Below are 22,488 nucleotides of genomic sequence, written 5' to 3'. Positions count from 1 at the left end.
TCCACTGCTGGGACTATATCCTAAGAACACTAACACCATACAAAAGAACCTTTGCACCCCGATGTTCATAGCAGCACAATTTACAATAACTAGGTGCTGGAAGCAACCTAGATGCCCATCAGTAAATGAATGGATCAAAAAACTATGGTACATTTACACAATGGAATTCTATGCAGCAGAAAGAAAGAAGGAGCTCCTACCCTTTGCAACAGCATGGATGCAACTGGACGGTATTATGCTACGTGAAATAAGCCAGGCAGTGAAAGACAAATACCATATGATCTCACCTTTGACAAGAACCTAAACAACAAAACAAAGAAACAAGCAAAATATAACCAAAGACATTGAAATAAAGAACAGACTGACAGGAGTTCAGAGAGGAGAGGAGAGGGAATTCAGGGGAAAAGGGGAAGGGTTTACAGGAAGGAGTATAAGGACACATGGATAAAAACTAGGGGTGGGTGGAAATGGGAGGGAGATGGGGAGGGTTGGGTGGGTGGGTTGGGATGGGAGTAAAAGATAGAAAATTGTGCTGCAACAACAATTTAAATACAATTTAAAGAAATTCTGGAAATAAGATGAACCTCTGAGTGTGAAACTAGAGAAAATACTGTTATTTCCTGCTACAGCTTTAGAAAGCTGAATTGATGTATTAATGTTGTGCTCTAGGGAAACAAAGTGTAAGGATGAAGGACTCTGAACCGTGATTAGATAATTCATACAATACAGTGAATTATAATACAGTGAACTAGCTCAAGTGAAGAGTAGGTAAAACTATTTAGATTCTTTCTCTTTTGCCCTATCTTATTTCTTTCATTCTTCTTTCCTTACCCTTTTTTCTCCATTCTTGCTTTTAGTTCATTTTTACTCACCATAGCTTGAAACTAAAATCATTTCAAATCAAATAGCAATCATTTATATTTTGCTTTTTTTCCCATATGCCTGGATGCTAATGCTTAATTCAAAAGAATCCCTGATCATTGTAAAGCCCATGGTAAAGGGTGTTTGATTTGCATGAATGGTAGTGAAGTACTTTTAGAATATAAATAATGTTGCTAAATACTTTTAAAACTGTAGTATTATGTTAGAGTAGGTTGAATAAGTGAGATACATGCATAAATGATGCTTGCTTTTGAATTTTTTAAGAAAAAGCTTTAATTAAACAGTGTGTTGAATTACATTCCATGAAACCCCATGTAACTGAAAACAAATTGTATTTTTTTTTAGAAATTACTTTTGGGGGAAGAACATATTCTCAGTGAAAGACCTAAATAAAGTTAACTGTATACATGTGATTTTTATTTATTATCATTGTGATTTTTTTTTTTAGAAAGTCTGTAGAGTCACTGATGTATTTGAAAATATCATTTAAAAATATAGTTGAAACTTTTGGAAAACAGGAATATCCTAAATCCGGTGTTATTTTTTTTTTATTTTTTTTCCTTAATTTCCTCTGCCCTAGCCTTGAAAGAAAGAGAAGAGTAATTCAAGGTATGGTAGAAGTGAGGTAGGGAGAGCAGCACTTCATTTTTTTTATCTCTGTTTTAGTATGTAGGGGGTGTTATGTTAATGAGAGATGGTGGTAGGTGCAGATACACTTTGTATAAGAGTTGGCCAGGTGTAAACAAAATGTTGAGGGAGTTTCTGTCAGTTGTCTTCTATATTTTCTGTGAAGTTGAAGAGGAGGTTATCCTTCGAGAGTTATGAAAAAAGAGATGAAATTGAAAGCTTGAGGAGAGTGGTAAAACTATGAAATATTTGCAGAGGGGAAAAGCAAAGGGAATGGAAGCATTGCTGGTTAGCATTCAAGATCCAGCTATGTTTGAGACCATGAATTCTTATCAGGTAGAAATGTTAGTATACCCATATTAGAGATTGTTCCTCTGGTCAGTAATTTTATTATACATTTTTTATTAAATAAATGTAGTTTACTTTTCCTTTGGGGACTAAATATGATTGGGACATTTTTTAGTAGAATCCCTAACTTATTCAAAATACTTCCATTAATACCTTTATAAGAGTTGCTTCACCCAATCATGGAATACTTATTCATTATATTAGCCTTCTTAAATGTTGCCTTAGTAAGGTAACAGATCACCAGCACACACTTACAAGTGGTATGCTTTGGGTTTTGGTTTTTTTTTTTCCTATACACGGGATTTTTCTGAAGAAAGCTGTGTTATCTTGTTGGTTAGCACAATTATGCAAACAAGTTGCTCAGTAACGATTTGGCTCAGTGGGAGAAGCCATGCAATAATACTGCATCCATTGCATAAGTAAGAGCTAGCTTACAGTAAGATGGAAGACAAAGCATGCAACTTTTCAAAATAACATTCTATGAAACTAAGCACTATTTGTTGTCTTTGACATTGAAAAATTATTGAGAAAAAGGTGTCATCAATCTAACTTGAAAAGGTTTTTCATATCTCATTGAAAAAAAAAGCCCATCTTTTATTTTAAAATTTATAAGATCAGTGCAATATCATTAACTGGGTCATCATTATATTTATCAATTCAGAACATATCTGGACAGCTATTCAATCATGTGAATTATGGGGATTTTATTAGTATTTGATTTAAGTTCTTTAAATGAAATTATTTTATTAAGCTTATACAATAATCCTTTGCCTCCAAGAATAAACAAGTATTTCCCTAAACACCAATTAAACATGGAATCTATTTAAATAATCAGCTATATCATATTTTAAAAAAGAACTGAAAAGAGACTCTCCTCCCCTGCCCACTGTTTTTATACACATAAAGATACGAAGCCTGAGCCAAACATACTTCTCCATTGTTGAGCTCCCAGACAGATCTTTCTGCCTTTATTTCACAATATTTCCTTCCAGGGTAGGTAATGGGTTACCTCTTTTTAATTTATTTTCTTTTTTTCTTTCCTTTTTTTAAAAAAATTCTTTGGTGCAGATGGAGAAAAAAGTTTGAATCTTTCAGTAAGGAGCAAACTGTTAAAAGTGTTACAGTGCATTTTATCTGGTAAAAAGGAGCATGATGAACAAAAATACTAATTAAAATATATGAATGGTGTTTTCTCAGTCAGGTGTGAAAAATTAGAAAAACGAGTGTATTTGGAGTATTAACTTGAAATACATAGCCTTCAGCTTTCCATTGGTGATACCAACTTCATACCTCTCTGCTGGTTTCTCAAAGATTTCTCCTTTAATATATGATGAAAAATTTAGTGCATGGAAGATATAACAGAGCTAGATACAGCTAAGAATTAGTGAATTAATTGTTTTTCCTACTTTTTTTTCCCACTGTGGCAATTCTTTTACCTTTATGACACATCTCTAGAGGATTGTAAATTCCAACCTAATTTCTCTATAATATCCAGCAGCCCCTTCCTGGGCTGCCTTTCTCTATTGCTTAGCCTTTTGTGCTCAGAAATTGTCAACAGAACAAATTTAAAGGGTTAATGTGATCCATAATTAAACATCTTACGCAGTCAAACCAAACAGAAATGACTTGAAGGTTGTTCAGTGTTTGGTTTACTACCTTTTGTTTTCTACATTCAGGCAGTGTGTGTCATATTCTTAGCTCTATTCCTTATTTCATAGTCAGTTCTCCTCTGTTCCAAATTGAGTTTTGATGCCAACTACATTTTCATTATAGCACTTACTACCTTTGGTCCAAAAGTTACTTTTGGATCCTCACCATTTCTACCCTCAAACTGAATCAGTCATCCATCCATCTGTCAACACATACAGTGAACAAGACAGTGTCTACCTTCAAGGGGCCTATAGAAAGAGAACTCAGACAAGTAAACAGTAATTGCAGTACGGTGTGGTAATTACTGGCAAGGGCTAAGTTCTGCGAGCTTTGAGAGGCTATAAGACAGTCACCAAACCTAGTTTTGAGGAATTTGAGTTTTGGAAAAGAGAAAGAGCTAAGCTGAGGTTTGAAGAAGTGGTGGAAACTAAGCAAGAGAAGAGGCAGAGAACACATGTTCTGGGTACCAAAACCAACATTTGAAAATATCTAGAAGGTGAGAAAGTTTGTCTAAACACTGATTAGAAAAAACAAATTGGAAGGAAGAAGATAGTTACTCTGGAGTCTGAGGAGGCTCCTTTTTTATTCAGGTTGTGAACAGGATTTTCAAGTCATACAAGTGAGCTTTGAATTCTTACTCTTACTTGTGATCCCTTTCCTAATCACTCTAGCAAGCCTCCCCTTCCGTTCTCTGTTCCCCTTTGCCACTTTATTTTTCTCTAAATATTTATCAACATATGATTCTCTTTATTTTACTTGCATGTTTGTTCATTGCTTGCCCCTGTCCTAATTGCAAATTTAGTAAGAGCAGGAATTTTGTTTGACATTTTATTCACCACTATAGTATTTGAAATAGTGTTTAGCAGAAAGTAGATGTTCAGTAAATTTTTGTTGAAGATAAAAATCCTGGTTCCGATCTATTACTTAGTTATATGACTTTTGGCAATTTAGTTAACCAGTGAAAGCTTTGATTTCCTCATTGGTTAAATAAGAATAATATCAACTCAATGAGGCATAATGAGATAATTTGTGTAAAATAATCAGGATAATAATAAGATTCTATAATTCTCTGTGAGAAAACCTCATGGACCAGATGTATTTTGTAATCAGAATTCGTCGTGTTTCAGAAAGCTAATAGGGAGCATACATTCAGTATACATCATATAACTGGTAAGCAACTTGGACACTAATAATATTTCTGCAACAAAACATACAACTATTCACACGTAAATGGAATAAATGTAGGCTGAAGCAGTTTCACATTTATTTAGGTCAAATTTTACCTTTAAAAATGTTCAAGTCAGGTTTTTGCAGTCAGATTAGTGCTGGAATAATTTCACAGTTTTCAGGGCTTAATGAATATTAGAACATGGGTATGGGATTGTGGACCTGTGCCTGACAAAAGTAGGTATTCTCTAAATGAGCCCTTCCCTTTTTTTCTACTTCATAGTTTCTCATCATATTTAGGGGAGTGAGTCTCTACCATGGCAGGATAGTTCTCTGTTTTATTCACTAATGTATCTCAGGCACCTGAACACTGTCTGGGACATAGTTGGTACTCAATAAATATTGTTGACTAAATAAAAGAAATGTCATGTTCATGAAATGAAATTAACTTGTGTTAATATTTATTAAGTATCTAAAGTAGAAAAATCCAGTTTTAATTATCATTACTAGAAAGAAGACTGTATAACAGATTTTTATTGATGTGATATGGACAAATTTCTATAATCTTCAACAGTTTTTTCTCTTGCTACTTCACATACCAAATGATGTTTCCCCCTCCCCCCTCCCCCCCCCAAGTGGAGTCTTATTCACACATGCAGACCCAGAGAAGACTGTCTCCAAGTTCTGGGCCCTGAGCCAAATGATGAATGTTTTCATTATAAAAGAAGAGCTGAGGCTCATTTATTCCAGAAATATTTACTGAGAACCTATTCATGTACCAAGTAGTGTGATGATTAATATGTTCAGCAGTTTAAAAAAAAAAAAAAAGACCAATCCTGACTTTTTCTTTGAAAACTGTGAGGCAGCTACAACACTTTAGCTGCCAGTGAACAACTGTGCCTCAGATCCTTTTACCTGTTACTACTTCTGTCATCAAGCCACTCACACTGGAACACATCTAAAATCATAAAGTATGGCACAAAAAATGTATAAAATATTCCTGGATTTTAGTGAAGAAAAATTATGAGGTTGTGGGAGAATGTTAGCATCCAAAGATATTAATGTTCTCTGTCCCAAGTATTTCTTTTCATAATATACATTAAAGATACCAGATTCAAATCAGTTATATCTTCAGGGTTATAAATTATGAGAATACAGTAGGTCATTGAATAACAGTGATTCATTCAACATTGTTTCATATCATTGGTGAGAAGCTATAGGAACTTAACTCTTGTTTGTGTCAATTAGCCAATGGTAAAATTGGAATCACAGAACTTAATAACATCAAATGAGGACTTAACTATAATTTTAAAGAGTATGCTCTTCATAATGAAAATGGGGTTAAACATTTTTGAGTCCCATGATATATTTTATTAAGAGCTTTTGTCTTTCACAGATGAATTCTCTTTAGCGTGGCTGAGCTAAATTAACTTGCCTTGACATTTAAACCATAGTGTGCTGTAATTGTTTTACATGCACTAGAACTGTTGCTTTGATATTTGGTTAGATATACATTATGCAACAACAAAATTCTTGGAGTGTAATGCATACTATTCCTTAGCTGCAACATAATCTGTGAGGATTATTGAATTCCTTTTTTTTTTAAAGATTTTATTTATTTCTTTTTAGAGAGAGTGGAAGGGAGGGAAAAAGAGAAGGAGAGAAACATCAATGTGCGAGAGATACATTGATCAGTTGCCTCTTGCACTCCACCAGCTGAGGACCTGGCATGCAACCCAGGCATGTGCGCCAGCTGGGTATCAAACCCGCGACCTCTCAATTCATAGGCTGACACTCAATCCACTGAGCCATACCAGGCAGGGCTTGAATTGCTTTATGATCTTAAAACTACTGTAAATGTGTTCTTATCCTCTCATTTCAGTTACAGTTCTGTGCTCTCTCCTTCATCCACAATTGTTATGGACTTTGCTTTACTTTTCTGTAGTTGTGACAAATTGCACCAAGGACATTCTCATGGTCAGTTCTTCTTAGACTGGGAAGAGGTTGGAGGAATAGTCTGTGGTTAAAAAACAGAATGAAGTAATAACCCTTAATGTGATAAACTATCATTTGATACTGAGAAAACAGTCCACAGACAGTTCTTTATACTATTCTAATAAAACATTACAGTATTATATGAACTTCTTCCTTGAAATTTTCATTATAACACACTCTCTTGTTCACAGCATAAGCAAATGTAAAAATTACTATGAAGTACTTGGAGTTACCAAAGATGCTGGTGATGAAGATTTGAAAAAAGCTTATAGAAAGCTTGCTTTGAAGTTTCATCCAGACAAAAACCATGCACCTGGAGCAACAGATGCTTTTAAAAGTAAAGTAAACCTTTTAAAGCAATATTACTAAGCTCTTTTTAGAATACACTTATAGTGTTTCAGAATATTAAATTCCGTCTTTAGACTGGTGCATAGAATCTGGCATAAGCAAGGCTCCTCAAAATCCTTTAAAAACTTCACTATTAACTTCTTGTACCAAGAGCCAAACAAATGCAGTTTGCTTTCATGAAAACAACATGCCAATTTTGGCAAAGTCCTAAGTAACTTGTAGATACCCATGCATGCTTTCTAGTTTACCATGAACAAGTGATGTGATGATTATGCACGAACCTGTAGCATATTATACCATATGGTTCTAAGTGAAATAAGCAAAATATAGTTTTTGAGAGTTTTTAAGATTAAGATATTAAAATTGGGAAGTTACTTGGAATTGCTATCTGTCCAGTATTCTTCTATTTCTATTAACTTGGGCCAAATTTTGCATTTTTTACATGTGATTCTAACTAATGTGACTTTTTTCTTTTTTCATAATTAGTGTCATTTCTCTTGACTACTTCATTTGTCTTCATTTCTTTCACAATATTTTTTCAGTTTTTGCCAATTTAGCAAATAAATGTAAAAGAACTGATTTTGTAATTTCCTCTTTTGTTACATACAATTTATTTGTAATAGTTAAATTCTAATTCATAGGAAAATGGTTAAATTTGTAATTGCTTGTTCTTATGAATTTGACATTTACAGAGCCAACTATAATGCTTACAGTGAAATAAATGCTGGTATCTTGGAATAATAGGAAAGAGATACTCATTTTTTTTTTAAGATTTTATTTATTTATTTTTAGAGAGGGGAAGGGAGGGAGAAAGAGAAAGAGAGAAACATCAATGTGTGGTTGCCTCTCATGTGGCCCCCACTGGGGACCTGGCCCAGCAACACAGGCCTATGCCCTGACTGGGAATCAAACCGGTGACCATTTGGTTTGCAGCCAGTGCTCAATCCACTGAGCTACACCAACCAGGACAATACTTATTTTTAAAATATTCCTAAAAGATAGATGACTTGGTTGGTCTTTTACACAGAACAGTTTCCAAATGGCTTTATTTCTTAAAAGAAGTCACCAAGCAAAATTCATTTGGGGATTGTTAATATATTCCAGTAAAAGCAGCCACCAAAGTGGTACTGGTAAAAGTAAAATATCACTGGGACAGACCCTTCTCAGTTGTTTTGTTAAATTAAAAGTGGTGTCTTGATATTACAGGAAATTTTTCTTTACTCAAAAACATTCACTTCACCATGTATTCCCCCAAAAGCTAAAGAAAAATTTCCACATTATGAATTAAAATCATTTAATTTTTTTGTTGTTTTTTAAAAACATTTAAAAACAGGTGAGAGTTATTTACATGTTTATGATCTGCTTGGTGATGTCAGTATTAATTCTTCATTAATGTTAAGTATGTTAGCCCTGGCTAGCATAGCTCAGTGGATTGAGCATGGGCTGCGAACCAAAGCATCGCAGGTTCGATTCCCACTCAGGGCACATGCATGGATTGCAGGCCACAGCCCCCAGCAACCGCACATTGATGTTTCTCTCTCTCTCTCTTTCTCCCTCCCTTCCCTCTCTAAAAATAAATAAATAAAATCTTTATAAAAAAAAAGAATGTTAAACTGCTTTTTTCTCCCATTTCTGCATTGAAGTCATGTTAGCATTATTGGTTTTAGAATAACCAGTGAGTGGGTCTACCAGTATTTTTACAGCCTGTATTGCATTTTGAAGTGGTGAACGGCATAAATATGCACCCAAGCTGGACACCCAGAAAGGGTTTAACAAAGGTGATTGTACTTTGCTCTAGTATATTTTAGATTTTAATGATCTTCTTTATAAAACTAGAAACTTAATATTTATACACATGCTAAGAGGTGATTTATCTCTAGAGGAAAGACTTATATTATTCAATACACAGGAGATTATCTGTAAATCAGAATGCCAGATAACCCCAAAGAGGTTAGGAATAGGGAGTGGTTGATGAGCTCATTTTTTATTGAGTGAAAACTACATAGAAAACCCAGGTTGTAATCCTAAGATGCTTGGTGAGTAAAGGCAGTTAATTAGAAAATATTACATCTCGTGTCATCATACAGAAATGACAGGTTGTATTCATTCAGCACACAGGATATTTTCATTACCTTCTGGGTCATCTTTAATTTTAACCAATTGATCTTAACTTCTGTTTTGGGGATACAAAGCAGTTTATTTTAAGCAAAGACTGTATTTTTTTGTTTTGTATAAAAGGTAAGTATAGGTAGTTTGCTCAATAATTACCAAAGCATTTTTGTAGACCATGGAAACCACTTGCTTTTAGTTTCCTCTGAGGAAAAGAGGTTGAAATTGGTTTAGGGAATTAGGTAGAAGAGAGATTTTCATTTGTGTGTTTTGTAAAGCTTTAAAAATAAAAGGCTGTTATCAAGGATGTGGACTAAATGGACTCATAAGTTCATGTGGCTATTTGTTCTTTACAGTTAGGATTGTAAGTTTCTTAAAGCAGAGAATATTTTATTTATATCTTGAGAGTAACTTGCATCATATATGTAACCATACTTTTAAAAAATATTTGACTGAAATAGGTAACTTCCCTTCTCTCTGACATGGATGTTTTCAAAACAGTTTACATTGTTTTCAGAGAGTCATAAGTATTTCAGAAACTATTTGTTTTTCTTGAAATTATAATTTATTGATTATGCTATTGCAGTTGACTTAATTTTTCTCCCTTTACTCCCCTCCACCCAGCACCCCCCACTCCCTCAGGCAGTCCCCACACCATTGTTCATGTCCATGGGGTCCATGGATCATGTGTATAAGTTCTGTGGCTACTCAGTTTCCTATACTGTATTTTACATCCCCATGGCTATTCTGTAACTACCTATTTGTATTTCTTAATCTCCTCACTTCCTCACCCATTCCCACAACCCCTTTCCATTGGACAACCATAGGGATGCTCACCATATCCATGAATTTGTCTTTGTTCTTCTTTGCTTGGTTTGTTTTTTTAGATTCAATTACTGATGGATATGTATTTATTGCCATTTTATTGTTCATAGTTTTGAGACTCTTTTTCTTAAATAAGTCTCTTTAACATTTCATATAATGGTTTGGTGGTGATGAACTCCTTTAGTTTTTTCTTATCTGGGCGCTCTTTATCTGCCCTTCAATTCTAAACAATATTTTTGCTGGGTAGAGCAGTCGGGGCTTTGGGTCCCTGCTTTCCATGACTTTAAATATTTCTTGCCAGTCCCCTCTAGCCTGCAAAGTTTCTTTTGAGAAATAAGCTGACAGTCTTATGGGAACTACCCTGTAGGTAACTAACTGCTTTTTTCTTGCTGCTTTTAAGATTCTCTCTTTATCTTTAACCTTTGGCATTTTAATTACCATGTGTCTAGGAGTGGGCCTCTTTGGAACCATCTTGTTTGAGATTCGCTGTGCTTCCTGGACTTGTATGTCTATTTCCTTCACCAAATTAGAGGAGTTTTCTTCCATTACATTTTCAAATACATTTCCAATATCTTGCTCTTTCTCTTCTCCTTCTGGCACTCCTATGATGGAAATGTTGAGACCCTTGAAGTTGTTCCAGAGGCTGATTACAGACAGTATCCTTGTTTTTTTTTTTTTGTTTGTTTGGGGGGTTTTTTTGTATTCTTTTTTCTTCTTGTTGATCTGATTGGTTATTTTTTTTGCTTCCTTATATTACAAACCATGGATTTGTTTCTCGGCTTCATCAGCTCCACTGTTGATCCCCTGTAAATTGTTCTTTAATTCAATATTCAATTAGTGAATCTTTTGTTTCTGACTGGATCTTTTTATGCTGTTGAGGTTCTCACTAAGTTCCTTGAGCATCCTTAAAACCAGTGTTTTGAACTCTGCATCTGATAGATTGCTTATCTCCATTTTGTTTAGTTTTTTTCTAGAGTTTTGATCTGTTCTTTCATTTGGGCCATGTTTCTTTGTCTCCTCATTTTGGCAGCCTCCCTGTGTTTGTTTCTATGCATTAGGCAGAACTGCTATGACTTTCTATCTTAGTAGTGTGGCTTAATGTAGTAGGTGTCCTGTAAGGTCCAGTGGCATAGCCTCCCCTATAACCCAAGCTGGGTACTCTAGGTGTGCCCTCCATGTGGGCTGAGTACACCCTCCTCTTGTAGTTGAACCTTAATGGCTATTGACAGGTCAATGGGAGGGATACCCAGGCTAGTCAGCTGCAAGGTCTGGCTATGAATGTGGAGAGCCAGCTATGCAGGGGCAGGGTGGGAGTGCTTCAGTGTGTTCTGTAGCTGTCTCCTGGATGCACAGGCTCTGGAGTTTCCTGGGTGATGCAGGCCAAGGTCACCCCCTACTTGTGTTTGCCCAGAGCCACCCTGCCTGGGTTATAAAGCAATCTCAGATGGCTGCTACTTGTGCTGTGCTTGGGAGATTCCCAGGTGAAGACAAGCTGTGAATCTAGGCTGACTGCTGCTAGTGCTGGGCCTGGTGCCACTTAGCAAGAGGTTACAGGGGTTGGGGACTCCCTGAGGCCAGCTTTGTTGAGAAGTTGCTTTTTTGAGAGGTTTTAGGAAGTTGTGATGCATGAGTGAGGACCAGCCATTCATATGGAAAAGTCTCTGGTAACAGCTTGGGTGGGCCTGTAAGTTGGGTGGGACAGAGCCTCAGGAGATCTCCAGGGTGGGGTGAACAGTGTTAGCCAGGTTGAAGGAGTTTCAGATATGGCACATGCCTGCCGGCTCTGTGGTTCTGTGGTTCTGTGGGGTAGGGCTCAGAAAAGGGACAGTGGTCTCTGCCTACCTTTCTGTCTGGGAAAAGCTGCCCCTCCAGCTTTCACCTTGATGCCAGACACTTTAGTTCTTCTTGTATGTTATTGGCACCTTTCAAGCTGCTGCCCTGATGCTGGAGCTCAGAAGGAGTGAGTCTGAGTAAGTCCTTTGTGGGTTCTTTAAGGGGAACTGCTTGGGACTCTAGAAGTTTCTTCCACTGAGTCAGTCCCTACTTTTTGTAGCCAGAAGCTATGGGGACTTGATTCTTTTTGGCACTGGAACCCTGGGTTGGGGTGCCTAGTGTAGGGCTGGGAATCTTCACTCCTGATATATCCCTCCCGAATTTTTATCAACTACATATGATTGGGGGACCTGCCCATTCCGTGTCTCTGCCCCTCCTACCAGTATGGATGGATTTCGTTTCTTTAATTCCATAGTCATCAGACTTTATTCAACTCGATCTGACAGTTCTGAGTGATGTCAAGTGATGCTGTTCTATAATTAAGTTATAATTTTTTATTGTGGTTATGCAAGGAGGCAAGCTGTTTTTACCTATGCCATCATCTTGACTGGAAGTCCCAGAAACTATTTGAATAGTGTCTGTCTGTTGATGTATACGTGAATGTCATAACAAGGGACATGGATTTGCTGTATATGTGTTTGCTTGATAAATAATAATGGATCAGATGCCATTGCCTGTGTTAGATCTGTTAGTTCAATATTCTTAACATCTAGAGTATATCTCTAAACACAAAGAAGTCATTACAAAGGAAAGTCACGTCTTACACAGAAATTTGGAATAACAATAATACCTAACATTTGACAAGCATTTTATAGTTTTTCATTTAATGCTTATTAAATATCTTATGAAATAGTCAGGAGACCAGTGTCATCCTCCTTTCACAAATAAGAAAATTGAGGGTCACAGAGATTAACTGATTTGCCCAGGATCTCCCAGAAGACTGAATATAATTAGATATAAAAACAGAATAAAGATGGCTGAAGAAGAATCGAAAGATGAAGTAGTATTATGATCAGAAAAATTAGAGAAATCTTCATATAACAAGTGAGAATTAAGAGTTTTGTCGAGATGAATATGATTTCTGTGGTTAGAGAGACGATGGCAGAAACTTGGGTATGAGAATGAAGCAATTTATTTAAAAATTAGTGAGAACTTTCACTTCAAAAATTGGAGCGTATTTACTCTTACTTGTTCCTTGCCCTAAGTGCAACCGAATACTGTATATAAAACAAAACAAATATAAGAATACTCTGAAAGGAGGAGAGAAGGTAGAATGGCTAGGGACCTTGGGACCAAAAGAACAACATGGCAGTGACATGGTTGGGTTCCCTTCATTTTGCCTTTTATATCAAATGGGGTGCTGGCAAAGCAGACAATCCAGAAACATCAATGAGCACAATTCCCGAGAAAAGCCTGATTTCTAAAGTTAGCCAAATGAACAGGAAAGGGGTATCCCAACCAGACAGGAAGATTCTAAGCAATAGCCATTCTCCTGCAGCCAAATACCATAGAAACAAAACTGTGGCCCCACTCACAACCCACTCTTTACCATTTACAGTCATACACATAAGAGACTTAGGTATAAATTTAAAATTTTTTTTATTTTGTATTGGTTTCAGGTAGACAACTTAGTGGTTAGATAATCATGTACTTGACATAGCGTTCCCCTTGATCTTTCCAGTACCCCAAATGGCACCATACATAGTTACTACCATATTATTGGCTGTATTTCCTATGCTTTAATTACTTCCCTTAACTATTTTTTAACTGTCAATTAGTGCTTCTTACTCTCTTCACCTCCTTCACCCAGTGCCCCAATTCCTTCACCCTTCGGCAATACAGTTCTCTCTCTGTATCTGTGAGTCTGTTTCACTTTCGTTTATTTGCTTTGTTCTTTAGATCCCACAAGTGAAATCATGTATCTGTCTTTCTCTGGCTGACTTATTTCACTTAGCATAATACCCTCTAGGTTCATGCATGTTGTAGCAAATAGTAAGATTTCATACTTTCTTATGGACAAGTAATATGTCATTGTGTATGTGTACCACATCTTTCTTATCCTCTTGTCTATCGGGCACTTGGGTTGCTTCCATAGCTTGGCTATTGTAATAACGCTGCAGTGAACTTAGGGCTGTGTATAGTCCTTTGAATTGATGTTTTGGGTTTCTTCCAGTAAGTCCCCAAAGTGGAATCACTGAGTCATAAGGCAGTTTCGCTTTAAATTTTTTGAGAAACTTCCATACTGTTTTCCATAGTGGCTGCACCAATCTGCCTACCTACCAACAATGCACAAAGGTTTCCTTTTCTCCACATCTTTGCTAGCACTTGTCATTTGTGGATTTATTGATGACAGCCATTCTGACAGACGTGAGATAATATTTCATTGTGATTTTAATGTGCATTTCTCTCAAAATTAGTGACCTTATTGACAAAATTGAGTACCTTTTCATATGTCTATCACCTTCTCTATGTCCTTTTTGGAAAAGTGTCTCATTCAGGTCCTTTACCTGTTTTTAAATTGAATTGTTGGTTTGGTTTGGTTTGGTTTGAAGTAGTATGAGTTCTGTATAAATTTAGAATATTAATTTTTTATCGGATATACCATTGGCGAATATGTTCTCCCATTTAGTAGGTTGTCTCTTCATTTCTTTGATGGTTTCCTTTGCTGTGCAAAAGTTTTCAGTTTGATGTTTAACAAAACTTGTATAGGATTTGTATGCTGAAAGCTATACAATACTAATGAAAGAAATCAGAAGATCTAAATAAATATAATAATTGTTCATTGATTGGAAGAGTCAAAAAAAGTAAAAATATCAAGTCTCTACAAATTGATACATATACTTAACACAGTGCCTGTTAGAATCCTACCTAGCAAGACTTTTTTATAAATAAAATCAAGTTTATTCTAAAACTCATATGGAAAGGCAAAGAATCTGAAAAAATAAAAAAGTTTATTAAAAGAATAGAGTAGGAATAAGCAGTATACCTGATTTGAGGGCTTACTTTATAGCTACAGTTATTAAAACTGTGTGGTATTGAGAGAGTGATAGACTTCAGTCTGGTGACCCCAGATGTAGACCCATACAAATATACCCAGTTGCTATTTTACAGTGGCGCAAAAGCAATTTACTAGAGGGAAGGCAGCCTTTTTAGCAAATGGTTTTGGAGTAATTGGATATTCATAGGTGAAATAAATAAATGAATAAATTAACTTTTACCTAGATCTCATGCTTAATACAAGAATGAACTCAAAATGAATCGTGAATTTAGAACACTTTTTGAAGTGTCGGCAAAAAATGCGAGCAACTTCTTAGAATCTTGGGCTAGGCAATGATTTATATAGAAGGTAAAGTTAGTAAGCTGGACTTCATTAAAACTTTTTAAAGTTTTGCTTGGTAGTTTGCTCTGCCAAGACTCTATGAAAAGGATGAAAAGACAAACAGGAAGGGAGAAAAAATTTGCCAAACACATATCTGACAAAGGACTAATATCTGGAATATGTAAAGAACTCTCCAAACTCAAATTTAAAAAATTGACAGTTCTGTTAGAAAATAGGTAAGAAACAAGAAGAGATATTCCACTAAAGATGATATACAAATGGCAACTAAGCATATGAAAATATTCTTAACATCCGTTCATTAGCCATTAGAAATAATGCAAAGCAAAACTAAAATGAGATATCATTACATACCTATCAGAATGGCTGAAATAAAAAATAGTGACAATACCAACTACTGCTGTGGATACAGAGAAACTGTATCACTCATACATTGTTGATGGGATGTAAAATGACAGTCACTCTGTTAAACAGTTTGACAACTTGTCATAAAAACTAAGTATTCAGATACCATGCAGCCCAGCAATTGCACTCCTGGGCGCTTATCACAAATAAGTGAAAATTAATGTTTATACATAAACCTGTACCCAAGACTAGAAACTTGAGATGCTGTTCAGTGGGTGAGTGATAGAACAACAATGTATCCATACTGTGAAATAAAAAGCAATGAACTATATTGTTTTACATAACAACCTGGATCAATCCCCAAATAATTATGCTGGTTGAAAAAAGCAAATCTCAAAAGGTTTTTTGTGGCTTATATCCTGCATTATTTCACTTATGTAACATTCTTGAGATGCTGAAATTATAGAAATAAGGATTAGATTAGTGGTTGTCAAGAGTTAAAGAGGGGGTGGAGGGGTAGGAAGTGGGTAGGGCGATAAAATGGCAACATGAGGGTGGTGACGGAAATATTCTATATCCTGATTGTACCAATGTCAGTACCCTATATCACACTGTACTATAATTTTACTAGATAATACCATTGGGAGAAATTTGAAAAGGTACAGGGATCTGTCTGTATTACTCATTTCTTACAATTTTATGTGAATATAAAGCTATTTCAAAATAAAAAAGTTAAAGAGAAGTAAATAAAGGAAAAATGCCTTTTTGTGAAGTAACTGAGCCTGTACTAGAAATGTATCTTGTAAGCTATTTGAATACCGAAACAAATTTTGAATTTCATTCTCTAAATAATAAGGAACTGAAAAAAATTTTGATTATGGTATAGCACAAAGTAAGTTAATAGAAAATTAGCACATTGGATGGAATAAATTTTCTTACATGTCTCTAATTATGTATTATGAAAGTGTTTCACAAGTATCTTATGAAATATCTTAATGTTTGGAATTTTTTTAGAATACTTTTTTTAATTGTATTTTTTTCCATTACCAGTTATCCCTCTTTATCCTCTTCCACTTACACCCATTCCTGGAATTAAAAAAAAAAATGCAAAGCCTTAAAAATAGAATTGGGTTGACAACATATTATTACTTTAAAAAGTAAAAACATTATGAAATTACCTGAAATAGTCCATTTAGTGAATAGAGGTTAAACTCTAAAGCTGATATTATTACTCAGAGTACAACTTTGGCAGATATTTATTGATAGACATTTTATTTTTTTAATTTTTTTTTAGGTTACAGGTTAATACCTTGGTGGTGTTTACAAGTACATTGTTGGGCTTTCTGCTTATACTTTCCCACTGAAACAACTTTATAAATGATGGCTACATTTCTAAGTCATAGATCTATTTGAGAATATAAAGAAAGTTTTGGACCATCTCCTCAAATAAATGGATCATTCACCTAATTTTTCATGCATTAGGGTTCCCATACCATCTGAGACCTATCTCTAAAATCCAGGTTTAAGAAGCCCTATCAGAAGAAAGTTCCAGAGTATCTGTATTTAATTAATTTCAATGTGATACGTGATCAGCCCCAAACAACTACCTAATGAGTGCCTATTTGCTTCACAATACCTGTGGCAGCAATCACATGGGACTCAAAAAGTATTTTTAAAATATCTCATTGCAAGAGGCTTATGTGATGTAGTTTAAGAAGCAAGCTATATTTATGAAATGTTTAATTATTAGAAATGTTAGAATGAGAATAGGGTAGTTCTGCTTTTAGACGAAAGCATTATACTTTTATAAATTACCTCAGGAAGATATTTTGATAACCAATGTACCATTGCCTCTTTTTAAAATAATTTTTAAAAATTCTTCAATTACAGTTGATGTACCATATTATGTTGGTTTCAGGTGTACAATATAGTGATGATAAATTTATATAACTATGAAATGATCACCCCCTATACCATTGCCTGTTTTGGATTCAGGAGCATAAGATGGAAGGTAGAATTCTTAAAAATAAATATTATGAAAGTAACAAAGTGAGAGGGTAAAACTAAAGATCATCTGGATTTATTCAAAAACAAATTTGGACTTTATGTTGAACCATGGGGATAATGCAGTGAAAACATAGACACAGTCCTTACCCTCATGGAGTTTACAGTTTTGTTTTGATTTTGTTTGTTTGTTTGTTTGTTTAAAGATTTATTTATTTATTTTTAGAGAGGGAAGGGAAGGGAAGGAGAGAGAGAGAGAAACACCAATGTGCGGTTGCTGAGGGCCATGGCCTGCAACTTAGGCATGTGCCCTGACTGGGAATCGAACCTGCGATGCCTGGTTCGCAGCCTGCGCTCAATCCACTGAGCTACGCCAGCCAGGGCGAGTTTACAGTTTTAAGAGGGATAAATTTTTCAGGAATAGAATGCAGAATAGCTGCAACGTGCAAAATAAGATTTATGATGTAGGTTGCATACAGTGTACTTGCTGTGCTAAAAGAAATTGACCTTGAACAAGTTCCCTAAACTTTGTGAACCTTAGGCAACTCATCTGTACAGTGGGTATAATAATGGATAATGTAATAAGGTTTGGGGTCCATGGGTTGGGTTCAGAGCCCAGCAGTTGGTAGCTAGCTACTGCTATTATTATAGGTTTGAACGGTGCTAATGAATTGACTAGATTAGGATACTCAAAAATGAAGAAGCAGGATATTAGGGTATGGAGCACAATAGTAGGAAAGTAAGATCAACATTCCTTTATATTTAAGGTAGTAGGGATACTTGACTGTGTAGTATAAAAAATTGTATTGGGAGGTAATAATATGTGTAATTGCAAGCAAGTATAATACCTTTAAAAGAAATTGTTACTGTTTTATTAATTAGCCTCAAGTAGTTTTTGTTGTTAATATGACAGTTTTTTTTATATGGGGTAGTCTTAAAATGTAAAAACTTTGCTTATCAACTTTTACTCATTACTTTTGCAGAGATTGGAAATGCTTATGCTATTTTAAGCAATCCAGAAAAACGAAAACAATATGACCTCACAGGCAATGAAGAACAAGCATGTAATCACCAAAACAATGGTAGATTTAATTTCCATAGAGGTTGTGAAGCTGATATAACTCCAGAAGACTTGTTTAATATATTTTTCGGTGGTGGATTTCCTTCAGGTATTTTAATGTTAATTGTAAATATTATATTTTACAAAGCTGAAGATTCTTACCTCCATATAGGTTACTTAGAGATTCATCTACCTTCTTCCCTACGTTTCTTACATTATTATTATCCTGTGATGGTTTTTCATGAAGGTAGAAGAAAATGTTAGACTCATTACATTTACTGTAAATCTGCCTTTTTCCTAGAACATATTTTAATTGAAAATACAAAGAAATGAAGAGTACAGATATTCTGTATTTTATGTAAAGCTGAAGAAAGGATATGTAAGTAGGAAATCCAGTGGCAATGTCTTAGTTAAGTGCTATTATGACTGTGGACAACTATTTGACATTGGTTCCTTGGGGATCTTTGTAGATATTTTATTATAATATTGTCAGTTGCTAATTTGGATAAATGTAGAGGTGTTTTCCACTGACATACTATTAAAATATCTAATTTGTAGGTTATATAAAAAGTAAGTGGGTTTTTAAAATTATGTTAAGATAGAAATAATTACTGCAGGCTATCAAAATAAAATATTATAGAGGTACTACTAAATGAATAGATTTTATAATAGCATAAGTAGTACTAAACTCTGCTTACATTTACTGTGAGTCGTTGTGTGGAAATTAATTTTCTTTAAATGCAGCTCCTCTAAAGTGTTCAAAATTAAAGCTCCAGTCTTTTTTTTACAACATTTCCTTACATTTTAAAGTTAAACATCCCATTCAAAGTTAGGAGAATTTTTATAAACTTAGAATTGTAATTTGGTCTGGTGGCCCTGTCCTAATATTACTGAGAAAGGTGATGGTCATTAATAGGCATTTTATAAAGAATCCTGGTAGGGAAGATGATGTATAAATACAAATTATTGACTGAGAAATATAATCTGTATTTTGAAATATTAGGATATATAATTACCTCTCAAAAATATTCAGAATAATAATTCTGACTAATAATATATTAGGAACAATCAAAAGTCTTTCAGGTAATAGTGAATTTTCTGATAGTTTTTTCACAGTTTATTTGCTTTTTTAATATAGCTTACTTTGTCAGTTGGAGCCATTTCTGGTTTGTCACCTTATTTGAAAACAACTTGAATGTCCATCAGAAGGAGAATAGTCAAATAAATTGTGGTCCACCTCTACCATAGTGTATTCTACAGCTGTTTTTTTTTTCTTTCCAAAAATAAATTAGATCACTGTCTTTTGATTTTTAGAGATATTTGTGATTAGTAGATGAATGCAGAAAGCAGAGTTTCAGAGTAATGATCTAAGGTTTGTAAAAACAACCACCCACAATGAAAGTTCTTCATGTATACATATTAGGGAAGAACTTGTATTCAAGTTTTCATGAAAAAAGAATTAATTTTTAAAGGAAGCAAAGTCTGGGAAGAATCATTTCTGTCCACCTTTCACTCACAAAAAGAGAAGACAATAAGCTTTCACTATTCAATAATGCATTATTTTAGTAATTTTTAAAAATTAAATGTTCAAAGTATAAATAAAAATTAAAAATATTTTCTTTGTAAAGGAAAATATAATTTTTTATCATAATTGGTCTCCCTAATTTAACCTTGCTTTTAATTTTTTAGGTAGCGTACATTCGTTTTCAAATGGGCGAGCTGGTTATAGCCAACAACATCAGCATCGACATAGTGGACATGAAAGAGAAGAAGAAAGAGGAGATGTATGTTTATGATATGATTACAAATTGTAAAATGGCAAATTTCAGTTCTGAAAAAGCAATTAGAGCTGTCTGAAAATAGAGCAAGTATTGACTAGAATGTCTCTTAGAGATATTAGGGGAGTACGTGTAGAAGTCAAGGTGGACGGTGATTGAACAATATGACACCTTTAAATGTGCTTTTCTGTGATTCTAATGAAGGTAACCCACAGTGTGCATATTTTGAAGGTTATGTCTTATTGTTGGTCCTAAAGAATTTAGATTTTACACTGAAAAACTTAAATTGGATGTAACTTTCCTTGTTTTAATGCAGTTATACCTAATTGCATACAGCAATTAAATCACATGAAGTAGAAAGGTAAGTGGAAAGTGCACTAGACTATAAATTAAAAGGCCTGGGCCCTCACTCTGCCACTCATCAGCTTCCATGTTCTACCCCTCAAATCCAAAGTAAAAGGGCACCTGCTGCATATTTGATAGGGTCTGTGTGTGTGAGAGAGGGAACTCCTGGTCTGTAAAATAAGATTAGGTTGTATTAGTGTTTTCCAAATCAGGATCACTAGGTGAAGCACCTGGAAAGCTGTATTTTAAGAACCACCTCAGGAAGTTGGTATGTTCGGACAGATTTGAAAACACTGAATCAGATCTCAAATATCATTTCTGCCTCTAAAAATGCATGACAGCTGATGGATTATTGACAAGTACAGTTATATTACAGTTTTTTGTTCTTTGATGATTTCTTTATAGGGAGGTTTTTCTGTGTTTATTCAGCTGATGCCGATTATTGTGTTGATCCTCGTGTCATTACTAAGTCAATTGATGGTCTCTAATCCTCCTTATTCCTTACATCCCAGATCGTAAGTAGCTAAGTGACGTTTTACAAAAAAGAATTACAATTGTTTCTTACTTGGCTTTCCTTAAAAGGCCTTGTGCTTATTTCAGCTTTTAAGTGCCATATCTTCTATTACTGTAAGTGTATATCAGATTTTAAAATGCCTAATTTTTAAAATAGTTACTCAAGTGATAAAACATTATGTTGTTTACATCTTTTCCATTGTGGATAAAGACTGAAGTGCTATACTATTTAAATTTGATAGCAATTAATGTAATATGTTGACATTAAAGACAAAAATAGAATTTCCATTAATTTCACATAGGTTTTTGTTATTAAGGGGAAATTGATTTCACTCTTCTGTTTGTAAAATATTGATGAAATAAAAAATTTCTTTTATATGAAGTATTTTTCCATAAAGTACTTTATATATAAGGTGAGTGCATACAAGAAATTTAATGCATCTATTCTAGAAACTTCACTATAATAATGGTATTTATGTTCAAGGGAACCTATAGGAGACTTTATAAGATCATATTGCCAGTGATTTTACAGTATTAAAAACATTGATCTAAAAATAAGAGATAACTTTATATTTGTTTCAAGATTTATGTTAACTAAAAATTAAGAGAACTTACAAGAACATACTGTATCAAAATGATTGTTAAATAAAATATGATTACTTTTTTATGACATGAATGATAGTGGTTGGTGATGTGAAATAATGTAAATAAATGATTACCAATAATGACTTTTTAATTATTTTTCATTATTTTGTTAGCTTGGTTTATTTATACTAGCAGATCAGACTGTACAGTTTTAATTAAAAATAATGAGCAAGCATTTTCTTTTACAGTGGATCAGGACAAACTATTAAAATGCAGACAGAAAACTTGGGTGTTGTTTATTATGTCAACAAGGACTTTAAAAATGAATATAAAGGAATGTTATTACAAAAGGTTGAAAAAAGTGTGGAAGAAGATTATGTGACTAATATTCGAAATAATTGCTGGAAAGAAAGACAACAGAGTAAGTTTATCAAATGCTTAATATTTAAAAACGTATTCAAAGTCTTGGGACTTGATAACTGCAGGTTTCCCTACTCAAGGAATAGTCTAGAATTGCCTAGTACATAATCAGAGCTCAATACTTAAATGAGACAAAATGTTTTAATATACATTCAGCCTGTAACAGTATTTTGCATATAGCAAGGATTTAAATGGTATTTGTGGGGATTTTTGTCATCAGTAATATTTTTGAGGTTTGAATATGGACTAGATATTAGATAATGGTATTGTATCATTGTTAAATTTCAATTTGAAAATTGTATTGTGGTTATGTAAGA

General features: G+C 34.3%; 1 protein-coding gene across 2 annotated transcripts in view; it reads left to right on the top strand.

The window, feature by feature from the left end:
• Positions 1-22,488, top strand: part of DNAJB14 (DnaJ heat shock protein family (Hsp40) member B14) — a 53,511-nt gene that overhangs the window by 24,410 nt on the left and 6,613 nt on the right. The window contains exons 3-7 of one of the 2 annotated variants that reach the window (XM_045820211.1): positions 6,861-7,006; positions 18,454-18,639; positions 20,220-20,314; positions 21,059-21,168; positions 22,000-22,172. In XM_045820211.1, the coding sequence (XP_045676167.1) occupies positions 6,861-7,006; positions 18,454-18,639; positions 20,220-20,314; positions 21,059-21,168; positions 22,000-22,172 (710 nt within the window). Of the gene's footprint in view, positions 1-6,860; positions 7,007-18,453; positions 18,640-20,219; positions 20,315-21,058; positions 21,169-21,999; positions 22,173-22,488 lie in introns of those variants that run through there. The other variant, XM_045820212.1, reaches the window with a different exon arrangement.

This window comes from Phyllostomus hastatus, unplaced genomic scaffold, assembly GCF_019186645.2.
Source record: "Phyllostomus hastatus isolate PE091 unplaced genomic scaffold, TTU_PhHast_1.1 phas_scaffold_39, whole genome shotgun sequence".
NCBI classification, from domain to species: domain Eukaryota; kingdom Metazoa; phylum Chordata; class Mammalia; order Chiroptera; family Phyllostomidae; genus Phyllostomus; species Phyllostomus hastatus.
Note: the sequence above shows the minus strand (reverse complement) of the source record. Positions and strands in the feature narration are given on the sequence as shown.